The sequence below is a fragment of the Strix uralensis genome, chromosome 26, assembly GCF_047716275.1.
Source record: "Strix uralensis isolate ZFMK-TIS-50842 chromosome 26, bStrUra1, whole genome shotgun sequence".
Classification (NCBI taxonomy): Eukaryota; Metazoa; Chordata; class Aves; order Strigiformes; family Strigidae; genus Strix; species Strix uralensis.
The window spans coordinates 3518057-3532813 of NC_133997.1; the positions used below are offsets into that span (position 1 = coordinate 3518057).

The 14757-nt window shown below is 47.3% G+C and overlaps 1 protein-coding gene across 1 annotated transcript in view; it reads left to right on the top strand.

The window, feature by feature from the left end:
- Positions 1-14757, top strand: part of GRIK4 (glutamate ionotropic receptor kainate type subunit 4) — a 210056-nt gene that overhangs the window by 65527 nt on the left and 129772 nt on the right. Inside the window, 1 exon segment of the mRNA XM_074850982.1 lies at positions 7132-7263. Within this exon segment, the coding sequence (XP_074707083.1) occupies positions 7182-7263 (82 nt within the window). The 5' untranslated portion in view covers positions 7132-7181.

The following is a 14757-nucleotide window of genomic DNA, read 5'->3' on the forward strand; positions in this document are numbered from 1 at the left end:
CTGTGCATGGCATAAATCGTTGCTTATAAGCTTCGATGCCAGGGTGTGAACTGGAGGGGACAGAGGCTTTTCTGTGCCTTCCAGCGTCCTGTGAAGCAGGACAGAAAGACAGGGGACATCAGCACACAGACTGCATCCTTTTGGGTGCCTGAAGGGGTTTTCCAGTGTGATTGTACTGGCCAAAATTTCCTAGTAGAGAATCAGCTTAAACTCATTCCTAGAATAAAATAAGCTGCCCCAACAAATGAGTTTTAATGCTATCGAGTTGATGTCTGTAATGGGACTTTTGTAAGCATGGCTCTGAGGGGGCAGGTGGGGTTTTCACACTCGTAATTCACTTGGCTGTGCCAATAAAGCTTTCAAGTATTGACCGACCCTGGGGGGCCTGATGGGTGGTGTGACAAGCCTGCAGAGGAGCAGATAATTGAATGGAGATGTCCTGTGACTCAGCTTGGAAGAGTAACTGCTGAAGTCTCCCTGTGTTCACAGGTGTGTGGTTGATAGTGCTGGGGAAAATCTAACTTTGAGATAGCTGAGTCTATATGCAGCTTGTATGAGGAATTAGGATGGGTACGTATTGCTTTTATCTCTAAGCAATGATAGAAAAAGTTGATCAGGCTTTGCTAATGCCAGGGAGGATTGAGAAGGGTGAGACAAGAGAGAACTCAGGATTGTGGAGAGAGAAAGTTAAAGAAAATAATCCACAGGAATGAGAAATGTCAGGAATACATTTGCCCTTCTGCTTCACTGCCTCCAGAATTCTTTTCTCCTTGAAGTTTCTTGCTTCTTTTTCTGGAAGTCACGAAGGGGGGAGGAAAAAAAGAAGAAAGAGATAAAAGAACACTGCTAGGAGAATAAAAAAAATCCATTTTATGTATCAGCTGAGCAGGTGTTTATCACTAATATCACCTTTCCTTGCATATCACCTACTCTGGTGCTAACTGAATGACCGTCACGGAGCTGTGCTGTCACTGTGGTGTGATGGAGGGTCGGAGGTCCTTTTATCCCCCTGATTCGTGGGGAAGAGAGATACCAGTGGTCCGTCTCTCACCTCAGATGAGTTCATCCCTGGCAAGCTACAGCGTGAATATTGTGAGGACAGTGCGAGAAGAGGAAAGACATGGTGGCTGAAACTAAAGCAGGCTCTTTAATGCTGATGAAATCTAAAAGGAGACATAGTTTTTATAGGAACATAGAAATTGCTAGACTGGAACAGAGCTGTGCTTCATATTGTTAACTATCCTTTTTTAGTACTAGCTGCCTCCAGAAGCAGTGTGAGGAGGCTTGCCCCAAGGGGTGATTCTTCTGACCCTCAGACCCAGGGAGTTAGCCAGTGCCTTGCAGCATGAAGGGTTTACATGCCATCCAAAATCTTATTTTATCTTTCTTTTTTTAAAAAAAACCAACTTTAGTATTGTAATTCTCGGTATTCATTCTCTTTATAAATGTCTGATCCTTCTCTCAATCTTACTGAGGTTTTGACTGCAACAATACCTAGTGGTAATGATTTACCCATGCTAATTATGCATTTTGCAGAGGAAAACATATTGTTCGTAGCTTTAAATGGAGTGATTTTTCAGTTTAATTGAACTTACATCTTTGTATCCCTGGGGCAGGCTTGCAATTTAGTTCCTCCCCTCCCCCTGAGACACACAGGCATTTTCTCAAGCCCAGCAACAGTCACTTGTTGAAATGTTTTTCAGGTTCCTTCCCTCGTGTCAGTTCCATTTAAATTTGAGCCTCTCTGCAGATGAAGCTTTGCAAAAGGAAATAGCTCTCTTTGCTTGTCGAAAGAATGAAAAAGGCTCTGTTAAGTTGTTTGTTGATATTTTCTGACAGTTTTTCAGAATTCCTCGCTGTTCTGCAGCTGTTAAATTTGTTGTTTCAGCTGTGAGGATTACTCTAGCTTTGCTTGAGCTGCATTTTCTCACCATTCATCAAGCTTCTGGTGATGCACAGAAAGATCCATCAACACCAAAGCCACCTCCAAACTAGCATTTGGGTAAAAGTCTGCCTCCCCATTGCCTGGATAAGATTGAAGTTGCTGCCAATTTTTAAAGGGTGTTTGTGGTTTCTCAGTGAGCTTGCAGACGATGGCGTAGGGGTTTTGCAGTAAAAGTAAATGGAGGTTGCACCAGGATAAAGCACACGTTGGGGTTTTTGAAAGCCTGGTCCTGGCACTGCCTTCGCAGAGTGTGGAGCGAAGTGCCAGTGCAGCTGGAGATGCTGTGCCCTGTCTTGCTGGGATGCAGCCCATCTCCAGGGCTCCCCAACTTGCTGGGGCCAGATGTTGCAGGGCAGGTGGAAACAGATTTTGCAGGGTGGAAGTATCTTTGGAATTGTGAACAGAAGTAGCAATGCACCTGGATTTCTTGAGTGCCCTTGGCAGGTTGGGCAGAGGGAACAAGAGGGGAGGGAGAGACGTGGCTGGTGTTCAGGGATATCTTCCTTATTGGTGTGGCAACTTCAGGAGAGTTTTATTCTGTGATTTAACATTTATTCTGTCTTTTGGCTTTTGCTGTGTCGTCTAAGAATTTTTCTGCAAAAATCTCAAAATATCAGGAAGATGTGGCAATAGCAACAAAGAAGAGTACCATCTCACACGGTCATTAAAAATGTATAAGTTGTTTCAGAAGCAAGTTGCTTCCTCTGAGAAGCAAATCGTCTATAATTCTGCTTGGTATTTAGAGACTTTTATCTCCAGAGAGAACTCAAAACTATTCAGTATAGTTTTGATTTATTTTTTTTTTCTCTTGAATTTTCAGAGCTAAAGATGAAAAAGGGCTTAACAGAAAAAGAATTACATGCTTGTGCTGTGCAGAGAGAAGCCAGGGGCCAGCTCACGATCCACCAGCTATTCAGCAATTCACATACCACCCTGAAGGACCTAAGAAACTCTTTTTCTAGCCAGCCTGCTCCTTTTGGGGGTAGCAGATTCAGACTGCTTTATAAACAGCTGTCTGTCAAACAGCCTCACTTGCTATCATAGCACACTGTCAGCACAATAAAGAGGAACCATTAAGGCAAGAGCTGTAAATGCACAGGCTGACATGTTCTTGATGGAACCTTTAGTAAAGGAAGTCGGTTTGATTTATTTCCAGCAAACTGTGGTGAGGATGAGTCTGGGATAAGTCATCTTCACATGCACAAGAATTAGTGCGGCAAGTCGCTAAATATCCTTGTTCTCTTAAGTGTTTTCTTGGCTTCTAAGGCTTTCTGCTTTGTGTTGTGTGAAAGAAGAATGTTACCTCCTTCCCTTTCTGGGTGGAATTTCAAGCTGCACTGAAGCCGATGCCCCAGTCGTACCTATGATTCATTGCCACACCTGGGCAGAAGGCATGTTTTGCAACTTCTCATGGGGAGATGAGAGACGGACAGGTGCACCTTGCAGCTGTAAGGAGGCAAAAGCTGTTGGGAGGATAGCTAGCTCAGCAAGGCAAAAATTACTTTACAGTGACGAGGTTTGAACTGTGTTTACTACCCTTTTGTGCCTGAATTTAGAGAGTAGGAGGCAGGAGGAACTTGGGGACTGGGGAGGTGAAGACAGCCTTGAGGACTGAAATACCTCTTTGTTCCTTTGAGAGTAGAAACCTTGATGTCAGGCTAGGAAGAAAAATCCTCTCATCCTGCATCTTGAATTCCACTGTCTGTTCCCACTGCTCGGTGGTGCAGGTGGGATGGTGGGAAAGTGGCCTTGTGTTGTGCTCCCTGGGTATTTTGCAAGTACCTCCATCAACCAGATGGTCTATGGGTATGGGTCGTAGTTCTGCTGTTGGTGAACCCCAAGGTGTAGTTCTATTGCTGACAGCTGTTCCCTGGGTTCGTGCTCAAAAATCAAAGTACTGGGAAGCCGTTCTTAGCAGTGGGTAATGCGTTAGGTGAACGCAGCATCCCTCTGTGCTCCATGTTCTAGGTAATTACAACCCTGCCGCTCACGTAGTAGAGCACAGCGGGTACCCTGTATTTATTATTTAGCTTTGCTATTAACTCTAAGCTGGTGATGCAAAGGCAGCTGCTTCTCTGGGAATCTCGTAATTCGCCTCTTCACGAAACCAGGCTGCAGACAGGAGAGGTGGCCTTGAGGTCTGTCCCTCGGAGCTGGAAGTCACGGGACCCTTTCCCAGACCTTGGCTGTTCGTAGTTTGCCTGGCGTGGTTGCCCTTGTGCAGTTTCTTTGCAGAGTCTAACATGAGAATCACCCATTTCAGCATGGTGATCCCGTAGCACTTTGGCAGAGACCAACGGGGATGTTAACTTCAGCGTCCTCCTCAAATGGCAGGCAGACATTTCCCTCCACTGCTTTGGCTGGAAACTGGGGTTTTTTTTATAATCTGAATTTCCTTGCCCGAGTCCAGAGGCACAGTTAGGCTCTGCCCTGCTTTTCCCTCGCAGTGGCTGCCTTTTAGATGCAGATACAAAGTGTTTGCTGCAGGTGGGATCACTGTATTTATCTGAACAAAGACATGATCTTAAAACTCCTTGCCAGATGATATTAGATGGATGTGACCGATGTTATGGAGGAGGAGTGCACACTGGTGGAGGAGGAGGCTGGTGGGGAGTGTAGCCAAAGGCCGTCATCTCTCTGTCCCTCCCAGAGGAACGAGCTCAGCACTGTGGCAAGGAAACCTACTTTAGCACTGACATCTTCTCAGGCGTCTTCTTGCATCTCTGACCTCTGTGTGTGGTTGCTTCTCTTATTCCTTCTCATGTTGTGTGAGAAATCTGAGTGTTTGCCCCACCTTTCCCTGGGACCAAGCTGTACCCCATGTGGTGCCATTCCCTACGCCCACCTTGGCAGGGAAGGGTCTGCCCAGGGAAGGGACAAAGATGGGGAGCGGGCACCCTGCTAAGGATGACGATGCTGTGCAGAGCACCAAAGGTTTCAGCTATTTTCTGGTACAAACACCTTCTGATGAGTTGCTCTTTCAAGCAAAGAGGGGCCATGTCAGTGGCTGGCAGACTGCAGCGGGGCTGTGGTGGGGAAAGAGCAGGGACGAGCAATGGCTGGTCTTCTCCATCGAGTCTCAAGTTGTGTTTGGAGCCTTTCTCTGCCCCTCTCCCTCTGATGGCTCTAGCAGCCTCTTCTAGACTGCCTTGGCCAGGCAGGAGAGGGCAGTGAAGGAGAAAGTAGGCAAAACACATCTGAGGTTCTAGATCAGATGCTTTGCTAGTCGAGATGTAGTTGTTAATTGCCGCTGGCTGGCAAGGGCTGCTCAGGACGTTTTTTACGCCGAAGTGCAAGAAGTGGGACCTAAAAGAGGAAACCAAGACTGTGAGGCTTTGGAAGAGGCTTTGGACCCGATCCTGAGCACCACGCAGCTCCTTGGGGTGCAGACCTCGAGCTCGATTTGAGGTTCCCCCGGCTCCTCCTCTGGCTCTGCAGGGAAGGGTTGAGAGGGGATGTGTGTGTGTGTGTGTGTGACCTCAGCGCTGCAAGAGCCGGTTCCACAGCCTGGGCTGTAATACCCGTGTGAGTGAATTTGGCGTGATCCTGCTGTTTTGTGAATAACTTGGAAAGTTTTGAAATAACTGCTTCAAAGTGCTCAAATGATACGTTGCTCCACAATCTGTCTCTGCTGCTGCCAACGCTTCTAAGTAACCAATTTACCATGCGCTTTAACATTTTAGGGCTTTTCCTCCCTAGGCGTTACTCTGTAACTCCCACTAAAAAAAAAAGAGAAAATTGCCACTGCCCTTCTCAGAGGTGGCTAATGATTTCCAGGTGGTTTTTGGCAGCTTATGCTTTTTAAAAATGTGTTTGAGCACACAACTTCTGAAATCGGGATGCTCTTCAGATGGCCAATGGACACGTGAACATGGGGTCCCTCAATTTTCTTGAACAGAGAGAATTTGGACTCGGAAGACAGGGCTGCTGGTGGGAGCTTCCTGAGGGAGTTGTGATCCAGAAACAACAAGCCACAGGAGCTGGAGATATGCAGGGGCTCCCTGCTCAGCCCCTGCGTTGCCTTCGTTTCTATGGCCACATCTCAATATTTCTTTTCGCTGTCTGTAAAAAGGGGATAACCCCTCTGGGGAGTGCTGAGATGAGATGGCAGAAGTCTAAATGTAATCTAAAAATAGCTGAACTGAAAAATTGCAAGTTAAAAGCTACGTCTTTCTCGAACAAAACTCCTGGTAACTTCAAAGGCAGATTAAAGAATTTGCCTGTGTCAGGACTTCAATATTTGGCCCAAGAATTAGACAAATGGAATAGTGGGAGAATGTTTGCCAGAAAATTGGAGAAGGGAGAGATAAGGTAACAGATTAAATACTCAAAGTCAGCATTTAAGGACATTGCTGCCTGTGGAGATAATTTTATCATCTTGAGGGACAACCATTTCTCCTATAAAGTAGAATTTACCCTCTACGTAGCTGTTTAAAATGGTATTTGTTAAAAATTTGGTTTAAGTGTGCTGTGGGAGTCTGCTGTGGGGCAACTGGTGTCAGTACCTGTACTAATGACAGGTTTGTGGATTCTCCACTCACTGCTCTTTATTTTGACAGTATTTGGGCTTTGAAAGTTAGACCTGTGTGTTGGAAGTGGAAAGTTCTAAGAGGGAAAAAAAAATGGTCCTGCTCTTGGTCTTGTCCTGAATGCTCTCGTGCATGACAGGGAGGGAAGGAGCTGGTGACTGTCATTGGGGCTGGAGCAGTACAAAGAACTGTTCTCTATTTGGTGGCCAAAGCGACAGTCTGTCTCTGAATCCCATCCCTCAAATTATGTTGTGGTATGAAATTGTTTTGTCCTTTCCTAAAACCAGAAGTCAGTATTATATTTTAAGTTGCAAGCTGCTTTAAGTAAAAAAAAAAAAAAAGGGGGGGGGGGCGGGGAAATTAGAGATGTGACTCAGTATTGATTTCCACTTGTTTTTGTGGAAATGCTAAAAATGCCAAGATGAAATATTTGGACTTTTCCTTGTGTTTCTTTTCCATTTTTTGTTAGAAGCTCTTTGCCCAGTTTGACTCCAATTCCTGAATAATTCATAGTCTGTAAATAGCTTCCTCCTCCTCCTCCTTTGGTAAATAGACTCTTTGTCCCAAGGGCTTGGCAAGCTCGAAGCAGTGTCATCCTGCTGAGTCGCTGGTTCGAGAGCCGAGGTGCTCACGGTGCCGTGTGTTCTCTCTCTGCAGAGTTATGTCATGCCCAGACCACCAAAGGGCTCCATGAGGATTTATAGAAGATGCCCCGTGTCTTGGCGCCTCTGGTGCTCCTTCTGCTGTGGCTAATGAAGATCGCTGCCAGCCCCCATTCCCTGAGGATCGGTGAGTACAAAGCTTGCTCTGCCCTGCATTTAACCATCCTTCCACTCATGGTTTGGGCCACTCTGCGTGGATGCACTCGAACAAGGGAAGCCAAGCCTTGCCTGGGGTGGCTGGGCTTCGTCTTGTAAATGAAATGCAGTTTATATTGAGTGTACGTGTTTGCATTGATTTTTATGGTGGTAATGTTATCTGATGGCAATCTCTTTCTGTATAAATTTGAAGTGAAAGCCACTCCTCAAAGAGGCACTGAGGAATAAAACTCGCTCCCCCCCCTTACGCCCTACCCCCCTTGATGCTCTCCTGAGCTTCACCCAAAAGGAAATGTTTTTTTGTCACAAATTTATTTGTCCCTACACTGTTGAGCAAGGAATGTTTGAGCCCAAACTGACCTTAGTTAAGCAGTGCTACGAGAACATTAATAACTCCAGAATGCTCCATTTGTAAGAGAGTCCTATGCATCTGGTCTCCTTTGGGCTTTATTAAAGTGTTCAGGACAAGGCACTGTCATCTTCGTTCGCTGCCTGTGCGGATTAGGGAAAAGAAATGCATCCAGAAACCTTGTAATGGAACTTGCTCCATAGTATTGACACTTTGCTCTGTTGTTTAGAAAGGAAACTGCTTTACCAGACTGTTCTCTCTGGAGCTACTAGCTGGTTTTATTAACTATTTGTTGCAGATAACAAGCTAATCTATTCCTGTCCCCCTTTGCAACTTTCACAGGTGACACTTTGAAGTAAAATTACTTCTACCCTCTTCTAGTGGAGAATGGAGCAGCTCAGAAATATAGCAAGGGAGGGTCTGTGCTGGCAGGAGTCTGGGAAGGGTAGCTGGGTGTTTTATATCCCCAGCATCTGTGATTCATGTGGAGCACTCATGCTGCATAGTCTCAGCTCCGCAGACTGCATTTCATGTTGATCGGCAGATCCTCCACTTCAGCCAGCAGATGGGGATGGGGAAGGATGGTGTATTATGAGGTTGCTGAAGGTGAAAGATCCTTCATTATGCTTTTTGCCCCAGCCATCTCCTCCTTTGGGGAAAGTCCTGTGGGTGCTTGGGAGCGTGCAGGGAAGGGGAGTTCCCCCAGCAGTGCATGTAGCAGCACTGGGCTGCAAACCAGGTGGGTTGTCCACTACCTCCACAGTGCAACCCACAGTGAGATGGGAAGGTGTTTGAGGCGGATGGGGCTGTGCTTTTGTGCTCCTGGCTGAGGACTGGAAATGAAAATCTGTGCTGCACCGTGCTGGGGGAAACTACCAGGTTGGACTAGCTGTTGCCTCCCAGGTCTCAGCTCAGTGCATGCTCAGGGGCTCCCGAAGTGGAGTTGATGGTGACTGCTGTGAGGCCACATCAGTACTGACCCCTGAGGGCAGGCAAGAAGAAGCCGGGGTGTCTGTGTGTTCAGGGGACACATGAGCAACTGTGGTGGTGGTGGAAAATCTGTCTCCCTCCATCTGTCCAGTACTAGTTTTGTCTTCCACGGCTGGGTGAAGGAGATCTTGACATGCTACTGGGGCCTGAGGACACCTCCATAATAGAAATTCCTCACACACTTGATCACAGGCATGGTTCGCATGTCCCAGTCCCACTGCCTTGTGCAGGGACACACGGTGGTGGATAGCTGAGCACGTGCTGGTTGAACGTGCAGCTCTCCTCCTTGGCACCGTGTGCCTGTCGAGGGCTGCAGGGCTGGTGGTTAGGCTGCTGTGCAGGGTTACCCAGCAACACTCTGCTAGGGCTTTGGTCTCCATCCCAGAGACCAGTGGTTTTCAACTCTCTCACACTGAGGTCATGCTCTCTTGGACCCGTCTCTCCAGTTTAAAATCTTTATGCATTTAGGAATTCTTTCCTTTTGACTTCCTGTTGCAAAAATGATTGAGCTGCTCCAGACACAATTGCTCATAAAACTTACCCCACGGCTGCCCAGTCCAGGATGGAAATGCTGGATTTCCTTAGCCTGCACAGGGCAAGGCAGTGGAAATCTGTTTGTTGAATCCTCCTAGGACTGAAGAACTTGTATTAGGATGTTGCAAAGGCAGTGCAGAAGTCAAGATTTTAAAGAAGGACTAATGTTGGTGAGGGAATGGGAAGGAACTTTGCCAATCCTTCTAAAAGGCACTGGAGGTCAGGCTTCTGTGCCAGATAGTGTTAAATCTACGAGTGGCCGGAGACCCTGCAGTCAAGTCACACGTGTCTCCAGCCACCTCCTGCCTCCTGAGAATGGGACACCAGCAGTCGTGACCTTGGACTCAGCTGATTCCCAGACATGAGCCAAGCAAGAATTTACTGAGGGAGGGGAGGGTCAGTTTAGTACATACCCACTGCTTTTGCTTTGCTCATGGTCTCAGAGCTGACTTCTCTGAAATGGTGTCTGAAGCAGATGGGCAAAGAGCTGAGGAGGGGTTTGGCGTTTTGGTTTTGTTTCTTCAAGACACAGTTTTATTTTAACAATATCTGCAGCAAAAAAGTTAATAAAAATAAAGTGCAAAATAAAAGGAGAGAAAAAATATTACTAGCAGCTCTGAAATCATTCCCAAATGCATGCTTTTGGCAAGGCAGGAAGATATGTTATCTAGCAACATAAATCAATGCACTGCATAGAAAAAGAAAACAGACCAGCATGAACATTTAAATATTCAACGAAAATGCAAGCTAACATTTAAAATAATTCTGAAAGCCATCTGGTAATGGACCACTCAAGTGCACAGTTTTATGATTAGTAATGTGAGGTGAACATAGGCAATGTCGTGTCTGGGTTCTTCACCAAGTTGCTAGAAGAGATTATTGCCTGCTGTGCTTGGCTTCCAGGGTAGAAGGAGGCACAGTGGTGCTGAGTCAGGGGCACTTGGCTTGGCTCTTAAACTAAGCACTGAGCTTCCCCGCTGCTGCTTTCTTGGGGTTTCGGTTGGATTTTGGCCCTGATATTTCTCAGTGGAGTTTCTAGGCAGCAGATTGCTTAATCTTTTTGTACACGGTGGCAGGAAGTTTTGCTAGCCTGGACAGGACCAGCAGTGAGTGTTGCATTGCAGAGAGCTTTGGAGGCATCATCTATGCAAAAAAGTGAGCAGAATATAGGCTACAGGGTGACCTTCCCTGTGCTTTTGGCATACGTAGGAACAATCTGTAGACTATCGTATGCTCTATTTCTCTCCTTGATATGCAGGAAAAAACATTAGTGCAAACCTTTTTTTCAGCCTTAAACTGTGTGTATTCCCTTCTGATCCCATCCTGGAGAAAGTCTCCTAGCTCACATTGTTCTGGAGACCTTTGTGGGGAAGAACACTGACCCGCATGCTTTATCCAAATAGGGTTTTTTTCCGAAGAGCATCTTATCAGTCTTTTCCGAAGACTGTTTATCAGTCAGCTCACCTGGTCTGTCTTGGTGATGCTCAACAGTTGGTTGTGATCAGGGGATGAAGAAGCAGGCAGGAATGGGCATGTTCTCAGAAGTTTTCCAGAGCTCCAGGAGATATGCAAGGAATTGCTTCGAGACATCTTGTAGCCCTTGAAAGAGCCGATGTATGTCCTAACAAATTGTCCCAGGAGAGAAAAACCCAATAGTTGGTGCTTGCCCAACACGTGCTCGCTGCATCCATCCGCACCAAAAGCACGAAAGGCATCAGCTGTCTTGCAGTGGCAGGCAAGGAGAATGGCTGGTGCAGTGTGCTGTGGGCCAGCATCTCCCCTAGCTCTGGTTTCCTGCGGCATATGCTGGCGGTAGAAGCAATTTTTTTGTTTGTTCACTCATGCTCAATAAAGTGTCAGGAAATTTACTTGAGTTATTTAATGAATTATTTACTTGGGTCTTATAGAGCAGACCGTCAGAGCCCTAAATTGGTATTCTCTTGCTAGATTCATTGGGTGTACTAACAGCTCATTTAAAATTCATATACAAGCCAAAGTTGTAGTTTATACATGGCATTGCCCTAACTAGCAGTAGGCTCAGTAGCACTGACATACAATCTACTGACAAAATCCTTGCAAGGCCTACTTCAGCCCTGAAGCTCTTTAAAGTCCTCTTTCCTGTAACTGCCTTGGTCTGTCCAAGTACCTTCCCTCCCTCTACCATTTGCAAAACTTTATACAAAAAGCAAGATGCAGCTCTGACATTTAGGACATTTTGTTCGGTGAAACTAGTGTTCTTCTACCCCATACCCAGTGAAAAGACATCCACCACTTGCTCTGTTGATAACTGAAGCAATCTGCACTGCTGTCCCAGTGCTTGTGGTAGGGTTTCATCCACCAGAGAAGCAATGTGTGGTCAAAGTCCACAAATCCAAACTGATGGTGGAGTGTCACTAGAAGTGCCAGCCTGGGACATTTGTCCTTGTTTCTAGGCTTGTTTCCAAAAATCCGGAATACCTAAAGGGCTGTGAATCTCCTACATCTGCTGTGATTGTGGAACTATAACGTCAAGAAAATGTTCTTGGGATGCCCCAGAGCATGTGGAGTCGTGGGAAAGCACTGGCATTTAGCTGTGCATGCTGAAGTATGTGGGGAGAGGCAGATTGGAGACGTGCATCCATCTTTTTCCGCATCACTGCAATGGTATAATGCCCCTCTATTTCCTACCTATCACCCTGTCACAGACCCGTGTAGTGGAGCATCATTTATGTGGCCTTGCATCCCTGTGTTTTTACCCTCCTGAGGTGTTTATGGTACTGAGCTGCTTGTGTAGTGAGCTGAAGTCCCTGTAGCTGCACAGTGTGCTTCTGCCCTGTCCGATGCAGTTTGTACACTGGTGTGTCTGAGCCGGAGGGCTGAAGCACGGAAGAAGCACTGAGCATTAAAAATGTGTAAGGCAAAAATGAACGATAATGGCAATGAACAGAACTGTGGACCATTTAATTCAGCTTCCCCAACTCCCAGAGGATATACATAATTCTCCTAAAGGCACCACAGAGAAGATCCCAAAAGGCAGCATGTTATGTAGCATTAACATTTTAAAGGGTGATGGTGCCACTGGTGATGAAGGTGCAGTCAGTTCCCTGGATGCTCTAAAAGAAAAACGGCGATGTCAGCTGCTGTGGGCAGGTACAAATGCTTCCTCCCAGGGGCACGGTCTGAGATGGGGAGAAACATGACTGTGCCCTTTACGGCTGGCGGGGAGAGCTGTGGCTTTGTGTGGGTTGGCCTGTGCCAGCCCCAGTACCCCCCTGTCCTGATTGCAGCTACCTGACATGGCTTGAAACTCCACTTCTCTCACCTGTGCAGAGGCAGAGGAGTGCGTTTAACACAGACAAGGCACAAACTCCTTTCCTTACGCCGTGCTGCTTTCTGGCATATCCACAGCCTTTGCAGATGATACCAATGCCACTGCAATAAATTGCTGTCCACCAATTCGCTATTCCCTTACCCTGGCTTTGAACCCAGCCAGGCTGCTGCGATCCGTTTAAAGCAGAGAAACAATCTCCAAGTCTCACATGGTGGTGCTGTTGCTGGAAAACCTTTCCACTTGTAATTACGAGGAGCGTTTAAGAAAACAAAGCTTCTGGTAGGGGTTAGGTGACTCTCTGGCCAGCTGTCCCAGCAGCAGTGGGAGCAGAGGCGTTAGGCACTGGGGGTACAGCTAACGGCTCCTCGCCAGAAGGCAGCAGACTGGAGGGGAGGAACTGGGCTGGAAACAAAGTGGATTGCTGAGACATGTGTGATTAGCTGGCTTCTTTATGAGTAGACCTAACTGTTTTTAAAGGATTAAAAATAATCCTTAAAAATCCTTAAAAAGAAACCATTGTGAGCTGCAGGGCGCCAGTGCCCGAGGCTGTGCCCACACGCCTCGGGGGAGCAGCACTTGTTGGACATACGCTTTCAAGTCCTGTGGTGTTTGGACTGATAACACCAGCCTGGCTTGAGGAGTGGGGTAGGAGGAGGGTGTAGCTGCTCTGGGGGTCAGGTTGAGGGGTACCTTCTGGGCACAAGGGACGGTGGAGGAGTTAACTGTTTGCAAAATGTTTGCCAAGTTCTGTCTGGAAAAACAAGGTGTGAACAGAGGGCTGCCCCCATGCTGCGGTGACAGGAGCAGGTGTGGGCTGCAGCTAGGTTGACAATAAATGCGGGTAGATGCTTCCCATGTGTATGTTGGGGTCCTAGTCCCTAGGACCTCAAGCTAGAGGCTTGCCCAGGGGTGCCCCATGGCTCCCCTCAAACCCACACGGTAGTTGTCTATCTCCTGGAGACCTGCCCTGGGATGTGGCCCACCAGCACACCCGGCCCTTGGAGCTGCTGAAGAGTGGTGAGAGGTAGAGAAAAATACAATATTCATTTGTTAACTATTTGTCCTTTTAATTTTGTTTTCATTATTCTTCTAGGAGTGATGTTTTATTTATGTTTTCTGAGTTATGTGCATAAATCTTTATTTTTAAAGTCGTCACCCATATAAATGCCAGGCCCTTTCAGCAATGCCTTGTCTAAGACTTGCCCTTGGACTCTTGGCAGTTCTCCCCAGGCACTGCTGTGTTACAGTGCTAGGAAGAGTGGCTAATGGTGGCCCACCTCCTAGCCATACCTTCCCTGCCGTGAGTGGTCTTGTAAAGGCAACTGATCCACAGAGGCTACTTCCAGGATAAAAGGAGCCTTTTTTTTTTTTTTTTTTTTTTTTCAGCAAAAGGCAACCGAAGCTATTCAAAGGGGGCTGCATGCTGCTGGTGACTGTTACGGTCTCTTATCTAACCTGTTCTCTGAAATGATCAGGTGAAAAGTTGTTTTCTGGAATGCTTTTGATGTTGGATGCTGGGCCAGAGCATTCGGGCTCCCTGCGCGCGTGCTGAGGTTGGTATCTGAGGAGAACGTGGCCTCTGGGTGGTCACCGTGCACGGGCAGGGGATTGCACACTCTTCCCACTGACTCTGCCAACGTGAGTTTTCCTGGGGATGTGCTGAGCAGCTTCGCTGCCTGCAGAGGCAGGAGGCTCATTAGCACCATCGAAGTGTGAGCGAAAACTGCGGGAGGAAAGTGAGGAGCTCTGGGAGAAAGCGAGTGGGAACCGGCTTGAGCTGCAGGCGAGTGCTTGAGCAGTACTTGAGGGCTGTAGAAGTCCTCCATCCCTGCTTCGTTCTGCCTTTGTTTTAAACAGTGAGGGACCTATTTGGCTTATGACTGAGGACTGGATACTAAAGAGGGAGGGATTGATGTTTTCCCCCACCGTAGAGGTGTCTACATGAATTGCATGGGATCAGGGTTGAATGCATTTGGCTTAAAATCGACTGAGCCGCACGCTCCGGGGAGCCTTCAGGGAAGAAAGAGGGGCTTGGTGCAAAGCGGGGTGACCTGCTCTGCTGTTGGTGGTTCTGGAGGGGAAGGGTGTCCGTGGCATGTGCCCAGTGCTGGCGAGGCTGCCCCGCTCCCCAGGGCCAGCAGCGCCCCTTGCCTCGCCCGTGAGATCCATGTGGGAGGGGAGGTGTCTCTCCAGGCTGTGGTTTTGCCACATAAAACATAATGAGCTCCTGGTCTACAGCTAAGGAATCCAGCACTGCGATAATATGAATAATAAATAATAAG